Genomic DNA, 23,775 nt, shown 5'->3' with positions numbered 1-23,775 from the left:
CATCACTATGAACAAAGCTAGTGGAGGTGATGGAATTCCAGTTGAGCTATTTCAAATCCTAAAAGATGATGCTGTGAAAGTGATGTGATGTGATGTGATGCTGCACTCCATATACCACCAAATTTAGAAAACTCAGCAGTGGCTACAGGACTGGAAAAGGTCAGTTTTCATTCGAATCCCAAAGAAAGGCAATGCCAAAGAATGCTCAAACAAGCGCACAATTGTACTCATTTCACACGCTAGCAAAGTAATGGTCAAAATTCTCCAAGTCAGGCTTCAACAGTACATGAACTATGAACTTCCAGATGTACAGCTGGATTTAGAAAAGGCAGAGGAACTTGAGATCAAATTGCCAACATCCACTGGATCATAACAAACTGTGGAAAATTCTTAAACAGATGGGAATACCAGACCATCTTACCTGCCTCCTGAGAAATCTCTATGCAGGTCAAGAAGCAACAGTTAGAACCGGACATGGAACAACAGACTGGTTCTAAAGTGGGAAAGGAGTATGTCAAGGCTGTATATTGTCACCCTGATTATTTAACTTATATCCAGAATACATCATGTGAAATGCTGGGCTGGATGAAGCATAAGCTGGAATCAAGATTGCTGGGAGAAATATTAATAACCTCAGATACGCAGATGACACCACTCTTATGGTAGAAAGCAAAGAGGAACTAAAGAGTCTCTTGATGAAAGTGAAAAAATAGAGTTGTACTCTGTGGCTGAAGGTGAAGGTGGGATGATTTGAGAGAATAGCACTGAAACATGTATATTACCATATGTGAAATAGATGACCAGTTCAAGTTCAATGCATGAAGCAGTGCACTCAAAGCTGGTGCACTGGCACCCCCAGAGGGATGAGATGGGGAGGGAGGTGTGACGGGGTTTCAGGATGGGAACCCATGTACACCTGTGGCTGATTCATGCCAATGTATGGCAAAAACCACCACAATATTGTAAAGTAATTAGCCTCCAAGTAAAATAAGTAAATAAATTAAAGAGTGAAAAAGCTAGCTTAACTCAACATTCAAAAAACTAAGATCATGGCATGTGGTCACATCACTTCATGGCAAATAGATGGGGAAATGATGGAAACAGTTAGAGACTTTAATTTTGGAGGCTCCAAAACCACTGCAGATGGTGATAGGAATCATGAAATTAAAAGATGCTGGCTCCTTGGAAGAAAAGTTATACCAACCTAGACAGCATATTAAAAAGCAGAGATATTTCTTTGCCAACAAAGGGCCATCTAGTCAAAGCTATGTTTTTTCCAGTAGTCATTTATGGATGTGAGAGTTGGACTATAAAGAAAGCTGAGTGCCAAAGAATTGATGCTGTTGAACTGTGGTGTTGGAGAAGACGCTTGAGAGTCCCTTGGACTGCAAGGAGATCAAACCAGTTTATCCTAAAGGAAATCAATCCTGAATATTCACTGGAAGCTTGATGCTGAAACTCCAATATTTTGGCCGCATGATGGGAAGAACTGCCTCATTGGAAAAGACTTTGATGCTGGGAAAGATTGAAAGCAGGAGACGGAATGACAGAGGATAAGATGTTTGGATGGCATCACTGAGTCAATGGACATGAGTCTGAGCAAGCTCTGGGAGTTAGTGATGGACAGGGAAGCCTGGCATGCTGCAGTCCATGGGGTCTCAAAGAGTTGGACATGACTGAGTGACTGAACTGACTTGAATAAAACTACATTAGATATTTTTATAGTAATCAAAAATTGGAATCCTCAAAAAATAAGGCCACAAATTGATTTAATATATATAGTCCTACTTACAGTAATATGATATATAAACTGTATATTTTAGCTTCATTGAAAATATCTGGAAATAAATTGTTTTGCTGTTTTTCCTAGGTGGCTCAATGTGTAAAGAATCCACCTGCAATGCAGCAGATGCCTGAGATGTGGGTTCAATTCCTGGGTTGGAAAGATCCCCTGGAGGAGGGCATGGCAACTAACTCCAGTTTTCTTGCCTGGAGAATCTCACTGATACAGGAGCCCAGTGGGCTACAGTCCATAGGGTTGCAAAGAGTCAGACATGACCAAAGCGACTGAACACAAACACACAGTTTTAAAATATTGCTTCAGAATGCTTTATGGATAGAATATAATATTAGAATGAAAGAATCACAAAACGCCATGTCTAGAGAGCAACTCTATTCCAGATGAGATTGGGCATGTTCAGGGTGTTATGGCCATAGACCAAACTCTATTTCAAACTGCAAGCAAGAAAACTGTTGCTCTAAAATTCTAAATTACTTGATTCTTCTGATGAACTTTCAGAAATATTTGCTCCTCTAAACACAAAGAGAAGTTTTTAATTATTTTTAACTTTTAAAACAAGTTTTTTCTTCCTGGGTATAATAGTGTTGTTTGCCTGGAAAATTCCTGTCTTTAGTAAAGTCAATATATTGCTTTTAGCATACAATCAAATGTTTCAACTTTTAAAAATGCAAAAAAATTGTGTTTCTTGTTTTTATTGCAACATACGACCTTTTTATCAAAAAGCAAATCTTGGCAGAAACAGAATACAAATTAATAGCAGAAACTTTAAAAGGGATGGTTGAACATCCAAGGCATCTCAAAGTCTCTAAAAAATGTTTTTTAATAACATATTTCTATTCAGAACAAATTAGCAAATATCAATACCTTCATTTTCCAGTCACCACTGAACAGCTTATTTGAATTGAAAGTCTTAATGGTGCCTGACTAGCTTTAGTGTGTCAAATCTTCTGATCATAAAAGAAAATAAAATTACTGGAGGGCTGGGAAAGGCAGGAAGGATGCAAATACAGTCAGCAGTGACCAAAAGCCATGACTACAATTTAAATTATCATCACTGATATGAACATAGTATTTCATTAGTTTGAATGAAGAATCCCGAAGCAATTGAGTTGTTGAAATTCTTATTAGCAAATTTGGTGAGATTATGTGCCTGGACTATTAAAACTTTTTCCAGTGGTAAAAATCCAGTTCCTGTGGAAGGAGAATTTATAATCCCCTGAAGGAGTCAAGACAGTTCTGGGAGAATAAGAAAGATATATAATCAAATATTTTAACAGATTACTGAGAAATTCAGAAGTGAACAAAGCAGATAATTTCAAGCATAATGATAAACTCTTGGGATTATGCTTCAGCTGAACCTACCATACCAGGAATATCACTATATAACTAATTAATCCGTTGTGAACTGCCAATATATGTGGGCAAATGACTCGCATGCAATGTGACACCTTCTTGCCACTGTTTGCTGATTCATATAACTGCTTTGAAATAGATCTTGATATCTGCCACTTAAGTTCAATGATGACAATGAGACCTTGTCAGAGGAGAACATATGAGCAAATATTTCTCAGTTCTCCGTATTCTTAACTTGGACATGAATCACCATTTGTGGCTAAAATCACATTGTGTAGGTGAATTTGAGCTGGACTGAAGCTTCACTGGCAGGGGTGGTCGTGGTGGTGGTGGTCATGGTGGTGTGTATGTGTGTGTGAGAAAGACAGAGAGGAAGGTTGGGGTGGGGCAGATTCCATTAAGTCTGACTGTGGGTGCTGTCCAATAGAGTAGGCAGGAAACTGAACCTTGCTTCTTTTGTACCAGGCATGGTCTAAACTCTTAACTGAGTCCGTTTGTAATATGTGAACCCATGAATCAGACTCTCTGCGTTTCTTTGAGCACATACATGTCTGTCAACATTTACCAAGAGTCTGCATGCCTACAGCAACTAGTTGCCTCATAACAAGCTTTTTTCTGTGCTCTGTTAATCATACCTAAAATGAAATGAATCCTCCACGTCAGATGGCAATTTCTTTTGAGAATAGAAACTAGACTTTGCATTTCTTGCATTGGCTCACATAGATTACTGTCCATAGAACAACAACAACAACAACAAACAGTGGGAAAGTAATCCATACTGAGCGTGCAATCCAGATTTCATAGTCTTTTGAAAAATATCATTGGCTCTTTTTCCACACACACAGAAAAATGTTTAACTGGAATCAGACATCCTTTCCCCATATTGGAGAAGTCAGCATCATTCCACCCACCAAAAGACAGTGCTCCTGTTCTCTCTGAGAGGCTGTGAGTGCTGCTTGCCTGAAGCAGGACATCTTCAGAAGTCACCTCTATCCAAGCAACAGCTCACTCTAAACATCACTGGATACAACTATCTCTTCTGTGTCATGATAAGAGATGGGTTCCCTTTGAAGTAGAAATAATCCCTTCCATAGTGTATACTTTTCAAGAGTGCAGAATTCCTTTTATATATCAGGAAACTGCTGGGGTCAGTAATTTTGAAGGTCCAACAGATTGGAAATTTTATGAGATACTGGCTTGAATATTACCTAACTTTGAGGTACAAAATATTTTCTTGAAGATGCATCAAAATAAAAACTCATGAAATGAAGTCTATTATGTGTATTATATATAAAGTAGGGTGGGAAAAAAAAAGGTGGAGTATTCACAATACATTGCCAATTCACAGCAACTTCTAGATTCTATCCATTATATACACTTTCCAAGAGATAAATTTACTGTTGGAAATATGGCAGTAAATAAGGACGGCAGATTTTCCAATAACGAGTTTTATTATAAACACTGGGTTTATGCAGGCTATGCTGGCTACTAGACTCTCTGCTATTAGCTTCCTATTGAACCGTAGATGCTCCCAAGTTTGATTAACAGACTTGCAGAATTTTAGATGCAGAAATAACATTAAAGAAAACAAAAAGGTTAATGCTCATGCTGTCACTGTGATTGCCATTCATAATGCTCTGTCAATCACATCTAAAATGAAATTATTCCTCTACCTCACATAGCAATTTCTTGTGACAATAGCAACTAGACTTTGCATTTCTTGAACTGGCTCACACAGATTACTGTTCATATTCGAATTGGCATTATTTTAGTTATCTTTTACTATGTAACCTACAAACATAAATTCACTTAACCTTACAATATTACAGAATAGAGAGTATCATTCATAGTCTACAGATAAAGAAATTGAGACTTACTAGGTTTAGTAGTCCTAAAAATCACAGTCATTGACAGAATTTCAACCTTGTTGTATCTGTCAGCAAAACTGTACTTTTCCATTACACCATATTAAATCTAGCCTAGTTATTTATTTAAAAATGACCTTGAATTACAAATATCAGCAATTTCTGACAAGACTGCACTTCTGTGAGCCCTTCCATTTTGCTTGGAATAATCAATCTATTTGCTTAAATAATCAATCTACTATTTCCATACTGTCTATGAATCACTGCAAACAAATTGTACAACATCTTATTTAAGAATCACTAAAATAATTTATTGTATTTTTGGCGACTGAAAGACTAACTCTACTAGGTATTAAGGATACAATGAAGGAAATGATGCACACACAAATACTTTCTAGCGTGGCACATCAACAATAATTTATGTGCACATATTATTTTTCATTTGAATAAAGGGAAAACATGCTTCTCACATTTGTAGATACATAGAAGAATCTTATACATTCTTATGTCAGTATACACATGTAATCATTAGTTCATTCATTAAATAATTAATGAACATCTATTATATGCCATGCATTGGGGGATCACACTGTAATGTGTCATTACACAGTGTGAGTCACACTATAATGGGAAACAGAATATAAACAAGTAAAGTGATTACACTGACCTGTATATATATATATATATAGTATATGTACACACACATATATACATATGTGAGGATTATACATATAACTACATATATGTATATAATTTCAGTTTACAAAAAATGCTAGAGAGAAACATAAAACAGGGTAATACAAAAAGGAAAGTGTTATTTTATATATTGTAGAATCAGAATACAAATACAATACTGAAGAATACCAGTACTCTATAAAATAACTGGCCACTTTAAGGCAAGGCTGCTTTTTCCTCTTTCTAAATACCAGGCAGGAAAACATTTCATTAAAAATGGACCAGTGGCAATCTATATATAATACCTTTTTCAAAAATAGTACATTAAGTTTTCTCAAGAATGCAGAGCTGTAGGTTTTACATTTGTGGATTTAATGTTGGAGAACCTGAGTAAAGATTCTAAACAGATCTAAAAAATGACTATACCTGGGAGCTAGAGGATCACTGCTGTACCATTTTATTTCATCTGCTTACATGAGGAAACAATTTTATGAAGAGAATAAGCTTTATTGTACAATTAATATTGGTTGTGAAGCCAGTTTTAATCTATTTTCCCTGGCCCTGTTTTCCTGTTGGTGATAAAGTTCAAAAACATTAAATCTACAGTATTAAATTTTAATGCTGAAGCTCAGTCTTCACAAAAAGTGAAGCATTAGCAAAACCAAACCAAAGAAGACTTCAGATACATAAGCAAAAAAAAAGCACCACCAACAAAAAATATTTTGTAAAATTCATCTTCTAAGGAAAAACAAAACACAAATTGATCCTTTAAATTAACTACTTAATTTAATTTGTACTTTAATGACTTCTAATAAACTTAGTTTTAGAAGATTGAATAAGATATTACTCCTTAAATTCTTCTTCTTGGAAATTTTGTATTGTGATGAAAAGAAACAGGAACAACCATACTCTTGGAGAAAGTTTAAGGATAAAGAAAACTTTGATGATTTTAAAATTTGGCTTTGAGGCTTTCCTAATTTATCTTCAAGGATACACAGTGTCTAACACCTTGAATACACCATCCACTGAATGAATCACCACCTGACATAAAGTAAAAGAACATGTAGAAAATATCAAATCAGGAAAACCCTTCATTTTATCAGCATGAGTAAAAATTAAATAATCCTTTTTATACTCTTACCAAATTAAAACAAAAAACAAAAAACAAAAAAACCCTCTAGTCATACAATGTCAAGAGGGCCAAGACTTGTCCAAAATTTGGAAAATGGTCAATCTCACATTCAAATTCTACACAGAAGCAACCCTGGTTAGCTTATGAAAACTGACAGTACCCTGCTCTAGGTGATACGGACACAGGCATTGTATACACTTAGCCACTGGCAGCAGAATAAACACTGACAGCTTGACAGTTCATCATTTGGAAAGCCATTCACTCTTTTTAAGACTTGGAGATACTGGTAGTGGAACCTTAATTTTAAACACATGTCTAGTAAATCTATACTGTAATTATTTGCTTGGCAATGCTTTCTTTTGATAAGTATCTTCGATGATATTATACATGTATTTAGGTCCATGTGAAGGAATTGCTCCATTTATAAATAAAGCTAGAAATCCACAAAAAAATTCATAATACTCTCAAAATTACTTGAGAGCTAGATTTGAAGTTTCATAAATTCAGTAATTAATTTAAAAATTGTAGCTTATTAGAAAAACATTTGAGTTATAAAAACAAACAAATATTTTTAAATTAAGAATGCTTAAATAATTTAAGTGTCAAAATGTAAAAGGCATGGTAAATATTTACAGTCTCTCACATATTTATATAATGTCAATATACTGGAATGTTTCAATACAATTTGGGAGTCGAAAAATAGAAATATAAACAGGAGTTCTTTAATATTATTAGGAATAAAGTACATTTAATTTGAAGTACATGACTCATTTCAATTGAATGGCATAGATAACACAATACAGACTAAATTCAGAGTATGGGGAAGCAACTACACTGATCTTAGAACTATACTGATCCTAGAAGGTGAAACGAGGCCCACTTCTGCCAACTTTACAATTATGAATTTTTCATTGTCTAGAAGGCATCCCCAAGAAAAAGAAATGCAAAAAGGCAAAACGGTTGAGGGGGCCTTACAAATAAAAATAAGAGAAGCAAAAGGCAAAGGAAAAAAGGAAAGATATACTCATCTGAATTTAGAGTTCCAATGAATTGCAAGGAGAGGTAAGAGAGCCTTCCTAAGTGAACAATGCAAAGAAATAAAGGAAAACAACAGAATGGGAATGACTAGAGATCCCTTCAAGAAAATTAGAGATACCAAGGGAATATTTCATGTAAAGATGGGCACAATAAGGGACAGAAACAGCATGAACCTAACAGAAGCAGAAAATATTAGGAAGAGGTGGCAAGAATACACAGAAGAACTATACAAAAAAAAAAAAAAATCTTAATGATGCAGATAACCATGATGGTGAGATCACTCACCTAGAGCCAGACATCCTGGAATGCAAAGTCAAGTGGGCCTTAGGAAGCATCACTATGAACAAAGCTAGCAGAAGTGATGGAATTCCAGTTGAGCTACTTCAAATCCTAAAAGATGATGCTGTGAAAGTACCACACTCAATATGCCAGCAAATTTGTAAAACTCAGCAGTGGCCACAGGACTGGAAAAAGTCATTCCAGTCCTGAAATGCCTTTCTTTGAGATTTTCATTCCAATCCCCAAAAAAGGCAATGCAAAGAATGTACAAACCACTGCACAACTGCACTTATCTCACACACTAGCAGAATTCTGCTCAGAATTCTCCAAGCTAGGCTTCAGCAGTACATGAACTGAGAACTTCCAGATGTTCAAGCTGGATTTAGAAAAGGCAGAGGAACCAGAGATCAAATTGTCAACATGCATTGGATCACTGAAAAAGCAAGAGAGCTCCAGAAAAACATCTATTTCTGCTTTATTGACTATGCCAAAGCCTTTGATTGTGTGGATCACAACAAACTGTGGAACATTCTTAAACATATGGAAATACCAGACCACCTTACCTGCCTCCTAAGAAATCTGTATGCAGGTCAAGAAGCAAAAGTTAGAACCGGACATGGAAGAACAGACTGGTTCCAAATTGGGAAAAGAGTACATCAAAGCTTTGTATTGTCACCCTGCTTATTTAACTTATATGCAGAGTACATAATGAGAAACGCTGGGCTGGATAAAGCACAAGCTGGAATCAAGATTGCTGGGAAAAATATCAATAACCTCAGATATGCAGATGATACCACCCTTATGTCAGAAAGCAAAGGGCCTCTTGAAGAAATGGAAGAGGAGAGTGAAAAAGTTGGCTTAAAACTCAACATTCAAAAAACTAAGATCATGGCAACTGGTCCCATCACTTCATGGCAAATAGATACAGAAACAAAGGAAACACTGACAGACTTCATTTTCTTGGGCTCCAAAATCACTGCACATGGTGACTGCAGCCACGAAATTAAAAGACACATTCTCCTTGGAAGAAAAGCTATGAAAATCTTGGACAGTTTATTAAAATAACAGAGACATTACTTTGCTGACAAAGGTTCACATAGTCAAAGCTATGGTTTTTATGTATGGGTGTGAGAGCTGGACCATAAAAAAGGCTGAGTGCTGAAAAACTGATACTTTTGAAATGTGGTATTGGAGAAGATCTTGAGAGTCTCTTGGTCTGCAAAGAGATCAAACCAGTCAATCCTAAATATTCATGGAAGGAATTATGTTGAAGCTGAAGCTCCAATATTTGGCCATCTGATGCAAAAAGCCAACTCATTAGAAAAGACCCTGATGCTGGGAAAGATTGAATGCAGGAGAAGGGGATGACAGAGGACAAGCTGTTTAGAAAGCATCACCAACTCTGTGGCCATGAGTTTTAGCAAGCTCTGGGAGATGGTGAAGGACAGGGAAGCCTGGGATGCTGCAGTTCATGGGGTCACAAAGAGTTGGTCACAACTGAGTGACTGAACAACAACGAAGCTATTCATACTTCCAATTATGAATTTAGATGTCTCTCTGGAGAAGGCAATGGCACCCCACTCCAGTACTCTTGCCTGGAAAATCCCACGGATGGAGGAGCCCAGTAGGCTGCAGTCCAGGGGGTCACGAAGAGTCAGACATGACTGAGCGACTTCACTTTCACTTTTCACTTTCATGCATTGGAGAAGGAAATGGCAACCCACTCCAGTGTTCTTGCCTGGAGAATCCCAGGGACGGGGGAGCCTGGTGGGCTGCCGTCTATGGGGTCACACAGAGTCGGACACGACTGAAGCGACTTAGCAGCAGCAGCAGTAGCAGTAGCTCCTCAAATAAAGCTTCTTGGCCCTGAAGCTCTTTCAACTTAATCCAATCAACATCAGTTTCTCAGACTTGCTGGGGGCTCTATGTTAAAGCGTCCGCCTGGACTGTGGGAGACCCGCGTTTGATCCCTGGGTGGGGAAGATCCCCTTGAGAAGGAAATGGCAACCCACTCCAGTACTCTTGCCTGAAGAATCCCATGGAGGGAGGAGCCTGGTAGGCTACAGTCCATGGGGTCGCAGAGTCGGACATGACTGAGCGACTTCACTTTCCTACTTTCTTAAGTTATGCTTTCTCCCTGTTGCTGAGACTCCTCCTGAGACTCAGTAGATACATGTCCAAGTGAGATTTCATGCTTTGCCACCTCAGCCAGTCTACTGCCAACATCCTTCTCATCGCCTGACTTTACTGCAATCAGAAACAATAAAACAAAACAAAACCCTTCTGGTGAAATCCTATCCCTACATTAATGCAAATTCATTCTGTCCACTGAAAGCTGCTGCATAAAACATATACAGCCATGTAGATTAATGCTACAATGAACTTCTGGTCTCTAACGTCGTATGAACCAATAGTTCTCTCTGGCAATTCTTCCATGTTCCCTAATTACCTCTCTCTGTTTTGCCACTGCAGCTCTTTTAAAACTTATTCACTATCTATAAAATTCCAACCTAATTATCTCTAATGTTTTCTGGTATACTTTCTCTCTTAGCAGATAATCTCACCATCCTTTCCTCAAAAAAAAAAAAAAAAAAGAGAGAACATATTTCTTAACAATTCCCTTAACTTCTTGATAGCACCCATGGTAACTTGCTTGTAAATACACCATTCTCTCTTTACTTCCTTCTCCCATCACTAAGGAAAATTATATTCTTGGTGCCTACGATTAAACATTCCACCTAATTCTGGATCAAATTGTCTCTTTTTCTCTTGGACATCTATCAATGATCACCTGACTTTCCTTTATCGTCTTTCTCTTACTCCCTACAGCCTTGATCTGTGAGCATTCAAGCATACTCATCTCTCTTATATTCTGAAAATTATTCCCCTCCATTTCACTAAGTCATTTAATGACTGATCTCATAGCCAAACAGGGTTAATATGGTTACCTTTATCTCTTCTACTCATTACCTTCCTTTTTATTTTTTAACTTGTTACAATTTAAACATATGATATTACTGCTCCACTGATATTTTCCTAATAAATTGCAATTATTTGCAACACTTTTTTTTAATGTTCCAGACATGGTTCTGGATGTATCACATTACTAAATCATTTAGGTTGAACCTATCTTTGAGTTAGTAACATGTTCAATGTCACTTGGTTTTAAGTAACACAACAAAAATTTGAGCAGTCCTACATTAGCGGCCACATTCCTAACCCATTGCTTTACTGCCTCTCCTTAGTTAATGATGAATCCTGAGTTCCTAAATTCAATGGGACTCTCTTCAGTCTTTATATTATTGCTATTTAGCTACATTGCCAACCTGTCTTTATTTCTTAAAACTCTTTCTTCTTAGGTTCTATTAGTATAAGACTTCAATGACCATCCTTGCACATACATACTTAATAACTGAATTGGGATAAGTATTTTTGTAAAATGGAGTAGTATTAGGATCATAAGATTTTAGGAAAATTAACAGTAACCTTACATGTGATAGTTTACACAAAAGATTTTGGAAGAAAGAGGAAACCTGATGCAAAATGACTATACATAAGCTTGGGGACAACAGTAGGAAGCAGATATTTTCTCCCATCCTGTGGGAATAGAGAGGAGGGAAAAAACATGAAGGTTTGTAAGGAATTAAGCAATACTTACATGAAGAGCTTTTATTTGTCTCTGTATAGATTTTACCTGCAAATTAAATAATTTCTATATGTATACCTTAACGTGTACCAGTTTTTTCTTTTTCTTCAAATTAGGTAACATTCCATAGCAATCCTGACTTCCCAATTGTAATGAGGTCTAAAAATGTTTTCTGATATCATTCTACAAGTAATTAAGTAATAAAACCTCTGAAGAAAGACACACGACTTTCCGCTATAGAATCATGAACATTTTCATTTTCCGAATCTCAATTATTTTTATACTAAATGCATTTTATGATTCTAGGTTAATTATTTTGTTTCCATCTGACTAGATTTGTCAGACTCTTTGTGACCCCATGGACTATAACCTACCAGGCTCCTCCATGCATGGGATTTTCCAGGCAAGAATACTAGAGTGGGTTACCATTCCCTTCTCCAGGGGATCTTCCCAACCCAGGGATTGGAACCTGGTCTCCTGCATTGCAGGCAGACTCTTTACCCTCTGAGCCACTTGGAAAGCAAGATAAGTGTAACTCATTTCTTATTACTAAATAAATACATTTGAAGACAGAGAATTGCCTCTAAGACACATTTTTCACCCACAGTTTTGAAATTCTCTATGACTCAATGGTAATCTTTGATGCTAAATTCTTCCAGGTTCATAAATTTACTCTAGCACCAGGTACTTAGCATTACGTAGTTCCTTGGTCACCATAAATCCCACATTGATAACCACAGGTTTTGCCATCACAGATCTGCTGTACCCATGCACATTAGAGACAATAGTGAAAATGCAGAAGTTTAAAAACAAAGACAAATCTTAAATCAAGCAGAGAAGTTAAGGTAAGATGATTGGCTGTGAGACAGCAGTTCTCAACCACAGCACTGAAGCCAGAACCCATGCAATGATATCATCAATATGGTAAAAGAGTAAAACCAGCACTTTGAAATTCTGTGTCTAGGGAAAATATGTTTGAAGGAAGAAGATGAAATAAAGATATGTTCACAGAAATAAAAACTGAGAAATATAGCCACAAGAAAACCATCAAAATGGGAAATTTGAAAAAATATATACTTCAGGCCAAAGAAAAGCAATTCTAGATAAAGACATAGGAAGGAAAAACAAGCAAAGAAAGTAGAACATATATGGGTATATATAAAATAAATATTAACTGCACATGATAGTAATAGTAAGACTTCTTAGAATAAAAACAATAATATTAAAAACTTGAACAATAATAATCCATCATGTGAGAGGTGCATATATTGAGTAAATGGAGTTAAAATATTATGTTTGCTAAGAGGAGGTTTAAGATATTGATTAACATTAGATGTTGATAAAGTATGGCTGTTGTAAATTCTAGAGGACCTATTAAATAAAAGCAGAGTATATAACTTGTAAATTAGTACAGGAGAAAAGAGGGAATTGAAAAATAAAATATATATTAATCCAAAAGAAGGCAAGAAAGGACAAAAAAGGAACCTAAATTAGGCAAGGCAAATAGAATTTAACATAATGGTAGAAGGTATAAGATGGCAGACCTAACTCTAAATGTATTATCAAATGTATTTCATTTAAATACATGTAATACTGTCATATTTAGGCATGAATAGTCCAACTGGTATCAAATAATGCATTGTATAGTTTCTTAAGAGTTAGAAGTGGAATGAAAGGATATAGGAAACGTTGGAAGTAAAGGGTAGTAAAAAGAAAGTTCACCAAATATATTAATGGAAGGGTAATTGCTTTGCTCTATTCATAGAAAAAAATAATAATGCTATATAATAAATACATCATAAAATAATACATAATAAAAATAATTATACTTTAGGGAATAAAGTATTATTAGAAGTAGAAGCTTTATAATAATAATTTAAGAATGTTATTTACAAAGAAAACTATTCAGAAATAAAGTTCAGATCTTGAAATGTTTCAGATGTTTAAAAGGATATACCTAGCAGTTTTATCCCAATACATATAGAAAATAAAAAAAAAACTTTAAAATATCATAAAGATAAACTTCTCAAGTTTATAAAAAGAATAGAAAATATGACTTTTATCTTTTTTCGACTTGGAAAAATGGAATCAGTAACTTAAAAATTCCCACAACAAAAATTCTAGTCCACATTGGCTTCATAGGACCATCTATCAAACATGTAAGGAAAAAATTCTTCCAGTTTTATATAACTAATAGAGAATATAAAAAGAAGAAATCCTCTCCACCACATTTCCTGAGGTTAACTTAACCTTAGCATCAAATTACAACAGAGAAAATTTCAGGTAACCTTAGTCGAGAACATCAATGTAAAAACCTTAAGCAAGTGGTAGTAAATAAATATATATATATAAATATGGAAACATTAATGAAATTATGTTTGTAAAAATATAAAAATCAGGTTTATTCCAGGAATACATAAAGTTGCCTATATCTGATCAAAGTTAATGAAAGAAAAAGAGAAACTTTATATTTAGTAGTGTAAAGTTTGCATCTTTTTCTCTGATATTGATAATAATCAAGGATGCTTATTACTGTTATTTAATACTTTCATTCAACATTGTCCTAGAGGACCTAGTCAGTGTACTAGGCAAATAGAAATAAAAGATATTAACATTGGAAAGGAAGAGACAAAATCATTATCACAGATGATATGCAAAGAATAAAGAATTTACAGATAAATTATCAGAATTAAAGAGTGGAGCAAGAATGTTGGATATAAAATTAATATAAAATATCAGTGCCATTCCCATATATCAGCAACCAACAGAAAATGGGGTTTTAAAAGATATTATATTAGTTTTGCCAAACATCAAAATGAATCTAATACAATTATGTAAAGTTTAAAAAAAAAAAAAAAGCCTGAATTCCATTGTAAAAAAAAAAAAGATACTATATTACTTTCATACATTATAATACCACTCAGCCATATAAATGAAAAAATAAAAAATTACTGACATGCAAATAAGAATGTACCTAAAATATGTTGAGAGAAATAAGATACATATTACTACAATATCCATTTATATGAACACTAAAACTAGGTAAACTATGTGTGCAAAGAATAATGATGGAACTTTTAGGATAATTAAAAAACTATATAACTTGAGAGTAGTGATTACATTGGTGAATTCAATCATTGACAGCCTTGTGGACTTAACATTTGTGCATTTTATCGTATATAAGTTAAATTTCAATAAAAAATAAACAAGATACTATATTAAAAATAAATTTGTATTTTTTTCTTTTCCCATGTATTAAAAAAAAAAGAAAATTTGCAGGGAATTCCCTGAAGACCTAGTGGTTAAGACTCTGTGCTTCCAATGCAAGGGGCAAAGGTTTGATCCCTGGTTGGTCAATCCTTAAGGAAGTCAGTCCTGATGTTCATTGGAAGGATTCACGCTGAAGCTAAAGCTCCAACACTTCGGCCACCTGATGCAACGTGCTAACTCATTAGAAAAGACCCTGATGCTGGTAAAGGTTGAAGGCAGGAGGAGAAGGGGATGACAGAGGACGAGATGGTTGGATGGCATGACAGACTCAGCGGACATGAGTTTGAGCAAGCTCCGGGAGATGGTGAAGGACAGGGGAGCCAGGCATGTTGCAGTCCACAGAGTCACAAAGAGTCAGACATGACTGAACGACTGAATTGAACTGACTGAGGCACTAAGATCCCACATGCCCTGCAGCACAACCAAAAAAACAAAAAATTAAAATAACAGTAAGAAGAAGAAAATAGTTTTTAAAAAATACACTTTTTAAAAAGCTACAAAAAATTTCAGGTAGACAAAACACTTCAATTTAAAATACAGAATTATAAATCCTTCAGAGTATAATTGAGCATAATATTTTGATGACTCTAGTAGTATGGAATGATTTCTTGAGTAAGACTAAACAGCAAGAATTACAAGAAAGAAAATTCACAATTCTACTAAATTTAAAGGTACTATATCTAATGAAAATTAAATACAAGGAGAGGAAACGATTTGCAATATAAATAACAGAAGATCAATATTCAGAATATGCATACAACTCTTAGACTCAATTATATAAACAAAGATACCCTGATAGAAAATGGCCAAAGGACTTGAATAGGCAATTAACTCAAAAAACAAAACATGAAAAGTAAAAGACGCAGAATCTTTTTATAATCAGGGAAATTCAAGTTGAAACAAAAAGATATATCATTATACATTGAATAACCTAATAAAAATTTAAAATCTAACAAAACCAGCATTTGGTGCAATGTGAATTCGAAACACTACTGGAGGTATGTGAATTGGTAAATATGTAGGAAAGTAGGTTTGAGATTATGTTTCCTTGTGTTGCAGCAATTCTACTTCCAGATACAAATCCTATAGAAACACACGCACAAGTACAATATTATATATCCAAGATGCATGTCTAAGAATCTTCATAACGTCATTACTTATGACAGCCTAAAAGTGGAAACAGTAGACCGTGACACATATATGCAATAGAAGCAGGCTACTGTAGATCATGACACATGGATACAATAGAAAATGACACAGCAATAGAAATGAATAAGCAATAGATATTTGTAACAACAAGAATAAATAACACAAAATGAAAAATACAAAAAGAAAAAACAATATATGCCAAATGTGTTCATTCATGAATTGAATACTGAAAAAATGAATATTTAAGGATGTACCCTTAGATGATAAAATTATATTCAAAAGAAAAAGAAATGAATATCATAAAATTCAGACTAATGGTGATATCACTGAGAAAAGACATCAGGGATATGAACAAGAAATGATATAACGAGGCTTTTAAGATGCTTGACATGTTCTATTTCTTTACCATAGTAGTGGTTGTTTCATTTACAATAATTCAATAAACTATCCTTGTGCTTTATGCAGTTTTCTATTAATATATGTTTGCTATACTTCATTATAAGTCAAATAAAAACACATTAAGATAGTTTCAACTTCTCTAGCATAAATTTACCAAAAGGTTTTTTATTGCTAATTAGAATAACTCTAAATTTCAATTTGTCTAAATTTTCTGCATCTTATACCTCAGCACTGGAAAGAAACACCCACTGAACAACTTACTGTCAATGCAGTTAGAGATTTATACCTATGAACTTACGTTTGCATATTCAATTACCTTAAGTTTTTCCCTACCAAAAATATCTAAAAATGGCATATTGAAACTATAGAAAAATCATTTCTCCAGGGGTTTTTACATCTCTTGTTGAGAAAGCTACTGTCCCAGCAATTCATGAGAGATCCTTTATAGGCACTCAACTTCTTACATGTGATCTGAAGTATGTAAAAGAGTTCATTTCCTTCAAACCATTTTCTTTCTACTTATTACATGACATGGATAGTGAGATATTGTAATGTCACTTTTTATAGACTATCCCTCTTTATCATATGAAATTTATCAAAGCTCTTATTCTGATTTTGTGTATCTTACAAGCAGCTAGGCATTGTGTAAATACTAAATTCATTACTGTATAAAATTATTATAGTGAATAGAAGATTATGCTAGTTCCCTAGGTAACAATAGGTTTATTCTTTCCCTTTATTTTAAGGCACAGAAAAATTTATTGCTTAATACTTCTAGTGAGTATGTAAGGTCCTCTAATTCTCTCGCCTCTTCATTTCTCTCAAACTATAATATAGACTTTAATGTATACTATGACTATAATGCATGGAAAACAATCCAACATAACCATATTACTATAGGAAAAAGCAGATTTATCAATGTGTCTGGTCTTACTTTGCGAACACCTCGGCCAAGCTCTTCTCCATAGTTGGTTCCAAGAATTTCAAAATGGACATTGGGATTGCCTCCATTTTCTCCAAATTCTAGCTCTCCAGTCAATCCACTGACTCCACCCTAAAAGAGAGAAAACAAACTCATGAAAGATTTTTGAAGATGTAAAATAATAAAAAGAGGATATCATAGGAACATGATTTTCATCTATAAAATAAATATTTTCTCAAGCATGCAATTATTAACAGGCTATTCTTTAATAGATGCACAGCATTAATAGGAGTGCAATTGAAAGCAACCTTAAGTATCACTTAATCCAATCCCATCCAATCTACTGAAAAGGAAATTCTGACCCAAAGAGTCAAATTGGTACTCATAATGACATGTTTGCATTGGTACTAAATTCCAGGCTAGGATTTGTGCCAACATATATTGAACATGCATGGATCCATTAGTCAAAATACAAGATACTTCCAGAGAGCTTAGAATCTACTCCAGAAACAAGTTTTGACAATACTCTTTCTCCAGCACAATTCCATTGTAATTTGAACTAGAATTACACTGGAAATCTTCAAAGGCATGGTTTCCAACTTTTGGAGCTTTGAATTTTCTTCTTTAAATATCTTTTTTCAAGTTAAAAAAAATCTAAATTAGTCTTGAACACTGTTTATGGTCTTAAACAGCAGTTCTAGCTATTGTGATTCACTGGGAATTTCCAAGCTTCATCTTTCATTCAACATAACAGATGTTCACTTTTCCAACAGATGGTAATGTAGGTCAGACTTCTCTTTTTTGTTTACCATTCTTTTCTCAGTTGAGTTTATCAGCCTTCACATTATTTAGGATTTTACAAATGAATACAACATTCTGAGTCACCTCTAAACTATTTCTAACTTAGAATTTTTGTCTGATAATCCTATATATTTGGACAAATTCTCACTGTTTGTAAATTGCTTCAATTTTCACCTATGTAATCAGTTCATTTGCTCAGTCATGTCCAACTCTTTGTGACTCCATGGACTGCAGCATGCCAGGCCTGTCCATCACCAACTCCCGGAGCTTATTGAAACTCACATCCATTGAGTCGGTGATGCTATCCAACCATCTCATCCTCTGTCATCCCCTTCTTCTCATGACTTCAATCCTTCCCAGCATCAGGGTCTTTTCAAATGAGTCAGTTCTTGGCATCAGGTGGCCAAAGTATTGCAGTTTCAGCTTCAGCATCAGTCCTTCCAATAAATATTCAGGACTGATTTCCTTTAGGATGGACTGGTTGGATCTCCTTGCAGTCCAAGGGACTATCAAGAGTCTCCTCCAACATCACAGTTCAAAAGCATCAGTTTCTCAGTGCTCAGCTTTCTTTATAGTCCAACTCTCACATCCATATATGACTACTGAAAAAACCATAGCTTTGACTAGATGGACCTTTGTTGGCAAAGTAATGCCTCCGCTTCTTTTATATGCTGTCTAGGTCACTCATAGCTTTTCTTCCAAGGAGCAAGTGTCTTTTAATTTCATGGCTGTAGTCACCATCTGCAGTGAGTTTGGAGCCCCCCAAAATAAAGCCTCTCCCTGTACCCACAGTTTCTGCATCTATTTGCTATGAGGTGATGAAACCAGATGGCATGATCTTAGTTTTCTGAATACTGAGTTTTAAGTCAAATTTTTTATTCTTCTCTTTCACTTTCATCAAGAGGCTCTTTAGTTCTTCTTCGCTTACTACCATAAGGATGGTGTCATCTCATCAGCATATCTGAGGTTATTGATATTTCCCCCAACAATCTTGATTCTAGCATCTGTTTCATCCAGTCCAGCATTTCTCATGATGTACTCTGAATATAAGTTACATAAGCAGGGTGACAATATACAGCCCTGAGGTACTCCTTTCCCTATTTAGAACCAGGTTGTTGTTCTATGTCCGGTTCTAACTGTTGCTTCTTGAACTGCATACAGTTTTATCATGAGGCAGGTCAGGTGGCCTGGTATTCTCATCTCTTTAAGAATTTTCACAGTTTCTTGTGACCCACACAGTCAAAGGCTTTGGCATAGTCAATAAAGCAGATGTTTCTCTGGAACTCTCTTGCTTTTTTGATGATCCAAGGGAAGTTGGAAATTTGATAACTGGTTCCTCTGCCTTTTCTAAATCCAGCTTAAATATCTGGAAGTTCACAGGTCACATCCTGTTAAAGCCTGGCTTGGAGAATTTTGATCATTACTTTGCTAGCATGTGAGATGAGCACAATTGTGTGGTAGTTTAACCATCCTTTGGTGTTGCCTTTCTTTGGGACTGGAGTGAAAACGGATCTTTTCCAGTCCTATGGACACTGCTGAGTTTTCCAAATTTGCTGGCATGTTGAGTGCAGCACTTTCTCAGCATCATCTTTTAGAATTTGAAATAGCTCAACTGGAATTCCATCACTTCTACTATCTTTGTTCATGGTGATGCTTCCTAAGGCCCACTTGACTTTGCATTCCAGGATGTCTGGCTCTAGGTGAGTGATCATACCATTGTGGTTATCTGGGTCAAGAAGATCTTTTTTGTATAGTTCTTCTGTATATTCTTGCCACCTCTTCCTAATATCTTCTGCTTCTGTTAGATCCATACCATTTCTGTCCTTTATTGTGCCTACATTTGTATGAAATGTTCCCTTGGTATCTGTAATTTTCTTGAAGAGAGCTCTAGTCTTTCCCATTCTGTTGTTTTCCTCTATTTCTTTCCATCGATCACTGAAGAAGGCTTTTTTAACTCTCCTTGCTATTCTTTGGAACTCTGCATTCAAATGGGTATATCTTCCTTTTCTCCTTTGCCTTCACTCCTTTTCTTTTCTCAGATAATTGTAAGGCCTCCTCGGACCACAATTTTGCCTTTCTGCATTTCTTTTTCTTGGGAATGGTCTTGATCACTGCCTCCTGTACAATGTCATGAACCTCTGTCCATAGTTCTTCAGGCACTCTATCAGATCTTATCCCTTGAATCTATTTGCCACTTCCACTGTATAATTGTTAGGGATTTGATTTATGTCATACCTGAACGGTCTAGTGCTTTTCCCTACTTTCTTCAATTTACATCTCTATTTGGCAATAAGGAGTTCATGATCTGAGCCACAGTCAGCTCCCGGTCTTGTTTTTGCTGACTGTATAAAGTTTCTCTATCTTTGGCTGCAAAGAATATAATCAATCTGATTTCGGTGTTGACCATCTGGTGATGTCCATGTGTAGAGTCTTCTCTTGTGTTGTTGGAAGAGGGTGTTTGCTATGACCAGCGTGTTCTTTTTGCAAAATTCTGTTAGCCTTTGATCTGCTTTGTTTTGACCTCTGTAATGTTGGTACTTAAAAATATCTCATTTGCCATAATCTCTAACTCAACTTCTAGTCTGTTTGGCAGGTTTTATGCTGTCTGCTATATCTCCTGTTTCATCTGTGTCTTGTAGCCCATCACATGACACTGAGCTCACAGCAGCCATTCAAACAAATTATTCCTCATTCATTCATTTCAATATTTAATCAGTTTTATTTTTCCAACAGTAATAATCAATAAAACTGATCCTTCACTGTTATTTTTGAATAGCTTGTCTCTTATTATCCAGTTTTATATCAAAAATTTATAAATTTGAATTATCTCTTCTCATATGTGATTAAACAGTCAACAGCATGAATTTTGAAGTCAGATTTCCTGGATGTCAGATTTTGAAGTCATTTTTCAAATCCTAAAAGATGATGCTGTGAAAGTGCTGCACTCAATATGCCATCAAATTTGGAAAACTCAGCAGTGTCCACAGGACTAGAAAAGGTCAGTTTTCATTCCAATCCCAAAGAAAGGAAATGCCAAAGAATGCTCAAACTACTGCACAATTGCACTCATCTCACATGCTAACAAAATGGTGCTCAAAATTCTCGAAGCCAGGCTTCAACAGTACATGAACTGTGAACTTCCAGATATTCAAGCTGGATTTAGAAAAGGCAGAGGGACCCAGGATCAAATTGCCAACAACCACTGGATCATCAAAAAAGCAAGAGAGTTCCAGAAAAACATCTATTTCTGCTCTACTGACTATGCCAAAGCCTTTGACTGTGTGGTTCAGAACAAACTATGAAAATTCTTCAAAAGATGGCAATACCAGACCCACCTAACCTGTCTCCTGAGAAACATGTATGCAGGTCTGGAAGCAACAGTTAGAAGTGAACATGGAACAACATCCTGGTTCCAAATAGGGCAAGGAGTACCTGAGGGCTGTATATTGTCACCTGCTTATTTAACTTATATGCAGAGTACATCATGAGAAATTCTGGGCTGGAAGAAGCACAAGCTGGAATCAAGATCGCCAGGAGAAATATCAATAACCTCAGATATGCAGATAACACCACCCTTATGGCAGAAAGTGAAGAACTATGGAGCCTCTTGATGAAAGTGAAAGAGAAAAGTGAAAAAGTTGGCTTAAAACTCAATATTCAGAAAACTAAGATCATGGCATCTGGTTTCATCACTTCACGGCAAATAGATGCAGAAACTGTGGGAACAGTGCGAGATTTTATTTTTTGGGGCTCCAAAATCACTGCAGATGGTGACTGGAGCCATGAAATTAAAAGACACTTGCTCCCTGGAAGAAAAGTTATGACCCGCCTGGACAGCAAATTAAAAAGCAGACATTAACTTTGCCAACAAAGGTCCGTCTAGTCAAAGCTATGGTTTTTCCAGTAGTCATGTATGGATATGAGAGTTGGACTATAAAGAAAGCTGAGTCCCAAAGAATTGATACTTTTGAACTGTGGTGTTGGAGGAGACTCTTGAGTCCCTTGGACTGCAAGGAGATCCAACTAGTCCATCCCAAAGGGAATCAGTTCTGAATATTCATTGGAAGGAATGATGCTGATGCTGAAACTGCAATACTTTGGCCACCTGATGTGAAGAACTGACTCATTTGAAAAGACCCTGATGCTGGGAAAGACTGAAGTCATGAGGAGAAGGGGATGACAGAGGATGAGATGGTCGCATGGCATCACTGACTCAATGAACATGAGTTTGAGTAAAATCTGGGAGTTGGTGATGGACAGGGAGGCATGGCCTGCTGCAGTCCATAGGGTCACAAAGAGTCAGACATGACTGAGTGACTGAACTGAACTGAACTGAATTCCTGCATTTTATCAATGTAGCAGAGTCTATTAGCTGTATAAACCTGGCTAAGTCACTTTAATTTCTCTATGTCCCAATTTCCACATCTGTTAAATGCAAAATAATAGTATGTACCTGAGAAGATTATTATGTAAATAATATAGAAGTGTGTTTGATAAATTATGAGAGCTTAATTAGTATGATCATCATAATCATTTTCTCCATGATTATTTAACTTTTTTGGTTTATAATTCGTCTAGAAATTATAATCATGCTCCTGTTCTTTTTTCAACTAAAGTTTATGAGGATTGCAAAACTCATATGCTTGGAGATGTACATAGCTTTGGAAAATGCTTTTGTTAATTTGACTCAGTTATATTTCATTGCATGGCAACCCACTCCAGTTTTCTTGCCTGGAGAATCCCCATGGACAGAGGTGCCTGGTGGTCTACAGTCCATGGGGTAACAAAGGTTGGAAATGACAGAGCAACTAAGCACAGCACGTATTTCTTTGACTAGTATTTGGGGAGTAAAGAGTTAAAGCAGCTGGTCTAGGTTCTGTCCACCCTCTTTTTGATCTGTGTATTTGTGTATGTGCTAATGGAGCAGCCCAGGGAGGGAGATAAAAGGAGGTAAATGAGTCTAATGCCCTTGTCAACTGCAACTCCAGGTAAAAGGATGAGTAATATTTACTAGGAAGAAATACCTTATCTATAAAAGCCCTTAGCAAGATGTTCCAGTCTAAAGAATTATAGTAAACAAACTCCGAATCTATGGACTAATGGTTTATGGCTCCCTGGAAAATGTCCTAAAGCTTTATACTTTCTAGGGCAAAAACAGAGATATTTCATAATGTAAACGCTCCCTATTGTGTCACATAGGCTTTCAAAGCCTTTTTTTGGACACAGAACATACATGTATGTCCGATGTGGGAAGAAAGGACTTGCGGAGCCATGCAGAATTTCAAATGAGCTCTCTCTCCTTTGTCAGTGTCTCTTGATTGCCTTTATCTTTGATATGGTTAAACTATCCTATTCTGATAAGGGAATCCGGTACTGTTATTCACTCAGTACTAATATTTCAAGGAGCCCAATTATCATTTAAGGTTTTAAAGACTGGGGTTTAAG

General features: G+C 35.7%; 1 protein-coding gene across 3 annotated transcripts in view; it reads right to left on the bottom strand.

Annotated features, from left to right (window-relative positions):
- Nucleotides 1–23,775, bottom strand: part of GRID2 (glutamate ionotropic receptor delta type subunit 2) — a 640,427-nt gene that overhangs the window by 528,100 nt on the left and 88,552 nt on the right. For all 3 annotated transcript variants that reach the window (XM_055587659.1, XM_055587660.1, XM_055587661.1), the window contains exon 5: nt 17,542–17,661. In XM_055587659.1, coding sequence (XP_055443634.1) covers nt 17,542–17,661 — 120 coding nt within the window. The remainder of the gene's footprint in view (nt 1–17,541; nt 17,662–23,775) is intronic.

The sequence above is a fragment of the Bubalus kerabau genome, chromosome 7, assembly GCF_029407905.1.
Source record: "Bubalus kerabau isolate K-KA32 ecotype Philippines breed swamp buffalo chromosome 7, PCC_UOA_SB_1v2, whole genome shotgun sequence".
NCBI classification, from domain to species: Eukaryota; Metazoa; Chordata; class Mammalia; order Artiodactyla; family Bovidae; genus Bubalus; species Bubalus kerabau.
Note: the sequence above shows the minus strand (reverse complement) of the source record. Positions and strands in the feature narration are given on the sequence as shown.